The following is a 5,104-nucleotide window of genomic DNA, read 5'->3' as shown; positions in this document are numbered from 1 at the left end:
ATGGCGAGAAATTCCTAGCAGAATTCTTTTAAGAAACAGGATGCCGTGCCGTTGGCGCCAGAGATTAATAATGTAATTACAGTCTCAACGAACGGACGACGTCGCGAAGCTTGCCAAATCAAATCGCCACCCGTCCTGTCCTATTCCATCGCGTGTCAATTTTATACAACTTTCGTCTGATGCGTCATGTTAAACGCATGACTTCTTTTGGTCAAAACAATCCATTTTTTTTCTTTCCTTACATTTTCTTAAATAGTTCCAAGAATATTCAATTAAAGTTACAGATCAAAATTTTGAAAAATGACGAAGTAATAACGATAATAGCAATGGGATAATTGGCGATCTGAATTAATGCTTTCAAATCGAACAACTATTTCATCCCTTAACTTTTCTTTACCGTTTTAAATCTTTTTATTTTATTTCAAGCTCTAGATTGCCGTACAAATTTACGTAGGTATCACGTCAAATCATACTTTGACAAATATTTACGCCAATGGCTGAGAATCAGCCATTTATCATTATTCTTAAATGAAAAAATTTACATTTTAATCTTCGAAGTACGTTTTATCAGGCAAAGAAAAGTTTAACCTTATAAATAATAAAGGTTTCTCAGCAAAAAGTTATAGTAAAAAACTGTTTCTTTTTATTTCCTAAAAGTCCTGTATATCCTTAAGTTTTACTTGAGTTTTATCAAATATTAGCATTTAAACGGGTTCTCTTGAAATTTACCAAGGAAAATATTTCCGATCGATCAGGGGTCTATTAGGGAGGAGAAGAAGCTTATCTAAACATTATGCATTCGTCTCTTCAGGTTCGCGCGGAGCAAAATAGTCGTAAAGGCAACGCTATTATTATCTTAGAAAGTGAAAGTAGAACGTTCGAAGAGAAGGAGGTCTATTCTCGTTGTAAGACGTAGCAGAAACAAAGCTTTGGTTGAAGTTTTCGAAGGCAAAAAAGTCAGTGGGTCGTGAATGCAGGCATACGAGTTTATTTAAATCCTTCCGGTTCGCAGTGAGAAGTGGTAAGACGCTTCGTGCTAAGTTAGTAGTTTATTTAAAAGCGATCGAGGGTCAGTGCTCAGAGAAATCCTCAATGATTTGTTTCATTGGAGAAATCGAACCTTCGTATATGGAAATGAATTAGCATTAATATCCAAAGCGAAATAATTTGTACCTTTGTTTTGAAAGAGATTTTCCTCTGGCATAGGAGTCGCTACGCTCGTTCGTGTTTTAAGCAATGTCAGCAACATCAGCAAACTCGTTGAAAAGATACTACATCCGATCGCGGAGCGCATCTCGAATCGAGCTCAGGTGTTCTTGCCGACGTGCGAAACACCGCCCCCAAAACAGTTTCTCCTCATTCGATCGATGAACATTCGAGTTGCAAGCTCGAGAACGAATCAACGGGAAGCTTTCTCCTTGAAAAACTCCGGACGTGCTCGATTCTCGAACGGATGCACCGCGGTCGACAGGATCGATCGCGAGCTCTCGTTCCTTTCGTAAGATTTTCCTCTCATTCTCGATTATGTTGCGTCGTCGTCGTCGTATCTTTTATTCTTTTTCTTTTTTAACACAAGATATCGCGTTCTTTCGAATCATTCCGTTAAAAACGTTCTCAAAGCTGCAAGAACGATTTAAGAAATGAAAAATCTCGATATTCGTTCGCCGGACTACTAAAAAAGTAGTTCTATTTTTCGAAGGAATAAATCCAAGGGAATCGTAGAAATTAAGACATTCCCAATGAACTGTTCATTCAGCTTTCTCTTTTTTACAATCCTCACGAGCCTTTTCTCACAAAGAGGCTAGGACAGTGGCTCGTTCGCTCACACGTGCTCGTTATTACGCCGGACACGTCGCGGCCGGCTCGTGGAATCTTTTTGATTAACAAAACGAGCCGGTCGCACTTTTTGTCGGAGCAACGGACCTCTCTTTGTCCCCTTCCTGTTTCCTCTTTCGCACCAACTCCCATTCGGCAACCCTTTCACTTCTCCCTCACAACACGCCGATATTTCCTTTGACTCGGTCAATACTTGTCCCGTCGTCGGAGACGTCGAGACGCCGAATGTCCCTTTCTTTCTCCCTTTCTTCTTTCGAGAGTTTATTCTTTTCTTTTTATTCGTCTTCCTCCTTGTCTTCCTCCTCTTTTTTATTCCTCTTCATTCCTATCCTTTTCTTCTTCTTCTTTCGCGTCCACCCTCTCTTACAAGAATCTCAACTTTGATCCCGTATCTCCAAGACGGATAAACCTTTTATTCTTATTTGTTTCTTTTTTGCGCCTCTACGCGTTATTCTTAGCGATAGTTTTCCTTTTTTTTCGTACGACGGATCGTTCGATTTAGATTCAACGATCAGGTGGCTAAATCTTCAAGCAAACTCTACCCTTCTATTTACATTTGTCACTGTTCTATAAAGCTTTTGCTTACTCGTCTTTCATCCCCTTTGATCGGCCGAACATTGAACTTTCAAAAATTTCTCTCAATAGAATTTCCTTGAATATCTGTGATCGTTAAACAAACGGATTACTTCTGTCTTGTCACCGTTCTCGTACTACTGAGAAAGCATCGAAACGTCACTTATTTATATCTCTTACGGAGGGTTCACGATAAATCTTGAACTATTTTGTCATTGGTCTAACGGTAGGAAAAGTTGGCAAATTTCGATAGACGAAGGATGACGATAAATCATTTCAAATTTCCGTCCTCACGGAAAACGCGTGGTCGAAATTCCGAAGTATTCCTGAAGCGTCTCTTCTTGGCAAAGAACGAAGGCTTCAGATCGCGGAAACCGTAATCGATATTCTTTAATAATTCAATTTCGATATTTTTTTCTCGATAATTCGAAAAGCGAAAGTACTATTGACGATGATCTCTTTCTTACTCTTTCTCTTTAAAAGATTCTCCTTGTCGCAACGGCAACGACTGGCACGAAACTAAAAGCAAAAGCGAAGACACGCGTGTAGTCTCCCCCACTGCTTACCAAAGAACAGCCTCCACATTCGCGTGTGTGCCTTTGCACGCTCGCACGTTTACTCGCTCGTACGCGCGCACACACGCACGCACATACCGCGTGGTCTTTTCGACCAATCGTAACTGGCCAATAAATATTCCTACGTCGCGTGCTCGTGGACGCTTGAACGCGCGCGTACTTTTTTTTTGTTTGTGCCATTGCACCTTGTATGATCTTAAAAATTACCATTGGATAATTCTATTGGCTTCAACCATCCAATTTGTTTCTATGGTTTGTCAATGATATTTCTTGGATTTGCAAATAAATATGAAGGAACAATAAAAAGACATTGTATACTTTTTACAAAGAACAAGCTCGAACTTTTTTCGATGCTTTCATTGTTACGATTTAAATAAAACTATCCTTAAAGATCGAGAATTTGTTACTTTTTGCTTGCTTTTGTTATCGATGATATTTCTTTGAATAAAAAAAAAAAAAAACCAATTAGTATAAAGAATTAATATATCGTTAAGAACGACGATTTTGGAATTTTCAGAGCGTCATTGTTGAAAAATAAATAAAACTTTTCGTAATAATCGATCTATCTATCCTCCTTTGATATATTTCCAATCTCTGCGCGTCCCAACGTCATCCCATCGTCGTCCCAACTTTAATATACGGCTACAGATGGTAAGACGCGCACATACTCGCGCGCACGCTCAACCGAGGAGCTTCGAAATACGCGCGTTCCGCTTCGCCGCGTGCCGAGCGACCTATCTTCGTCTCGCTCTTGCTTTTGCCCTCCCGCCCATTCCCTTTCTCACTCTCACTCTCTCTTTCTCTCTCTTTCTCTCTCTCTCTCTCTCTCTCTTTCTCTCTCTTTCGCTTGCTCTCCTCCATGTGTTTTGGACGAAGGGAGAGACGAAAACGAGTGCGCAACGGTGGAATGAATGTGGGGTGAGTTTCTGGCATATCATGGTACACCCGATTACGCGGATTCTGGATCGTGTAGGAAGAAGTGAGTGAACCGAAGAGAAAGAGAGAGAGAGAGAGAGAGAGAGAACACTCGACGCCCGTGTTTGAGGGCGTAGTCTTTCCTTCTTATGCGAGGGTCTGGAATGTGTCCCGCATCTAAACAGATTTTGTTGATCCTTTTAATCATCGATCACCAATCGATTAATGATAAGAGGATTATCGAATAAGTTATTCAATTTTTAAATCTTTTTCCTATTATCATAAATCCTAATGAAGATTTAAGAGAAATTTTGCGGAAAAAAAGAAATAATGAATCAGAGAAGGATAAGGAATATGTATTAAAATTTTGAATATAAAATTAAATGGATAGCATCATTGCGTTATTAGTATAATAGAACAAAAGGGTCGGTATTTGCTTTGCTCGTTTACGTAGCGTTAAACAGTAAATTTCTTTATTGTTAGTGTATTCGGTCGAGTACGTGCGCCCACGAACCAAAGACGAGTGTTAATTTACCCTCGCGAGTGTTAGTAAATAAGACTAAGAGGAAATATCGATTTCGTGTCACATTCAAAATGGAATTCTCTTTCGCGTTGCAAGTAGACGATACTTTTTTGCACGTTCGTACCCAAGCTAGAATGATTTTTCTATATTTTTTTTTTTTTTTTTTTTTTTTTTTTTTTTATAACTAAAATAAGTGTATCCACTTCCAGTAGAATTTAGTAGAACGATACATGGATATACGTATACGTGATCTTTCTGCTATCTGTTTCAAGAATCCTCGTGTTTTTTTTTCAGTCCACTTTTTTGAACGGCCGCGAACTTTGGATTCGTTTTTCATTAAAAATTCATTCGGGCGCGTTTGCACACGGTTTATCCTTCCTTCTAATCTACTCGCTCCAACTATCTCTAGAAAAGAACTCCACGCTTTTATTATTTCAGGATCGTTTCGGCTTAGAGCGAATCGTTTATTTAATCGTGCGAATACGCTAGCTTTATTCCCACTTATAGCTTTAAGCGAGATACCGTTCATTCGTTTTCTCTCGAGACTCTTATCAAGCAAACTGAGTTCGCGTTATTCGCGAGTCGTTCAAGAAACGCGATTGATCCTTCCTCTCGTATATTTCAAGATTGTATATTTTTACGTGCTTTTCGTTAGACGCGACAGATCGAAGAAAACTAGAAT

General features: G+C 39.3%; 1 protein-coding gene across 1 annotated transcript in view; it reads right to left on the bottom strand.

The window, feature by feature from the left end:
• The window catches only part of side (motor axon guidance molcule sidestep), a 17,340-nt gene extending 14,428 nt beyond the window's left edge, over window positions 1-2,912 (bottom strand). Inside the window, exon 1 of the mRNA XM_035864759.2 lies at window positions 1,174-2,912. Coding sequence (XP_035720652.1) covers window positions 1,174-1,294 — 121 coding nt within the window. The 5' untranslated portion in view covers window positions 1,295-2,912. The remainder of the gene's footprint in view (window positions 1-1,173) is intronic.
• Between the last annotated feature and the right edge of the window lie 2,192 nt (window positions 2,913-5,104).

Source organism: Vespa mandarinia, chromosome 6, assembly GCF_050613455.1.
Source record: "Vespa mandarinia isolate Hongniang chromosome 6, ASM5061345v1, whole genome shotgun sequence".
NCBI classification, from domain to species: Eukaryota; Metazoa; Arthropoda; class Insecta; order Hymenoptera; family Vespidae; genus Vespa; species Vespa mandarinia.
The sequence above is the reverse complement of the archived record's forward strand: the minus strand, read 5'-3'. Positions and strand labels throughout refer to the sequence as shown.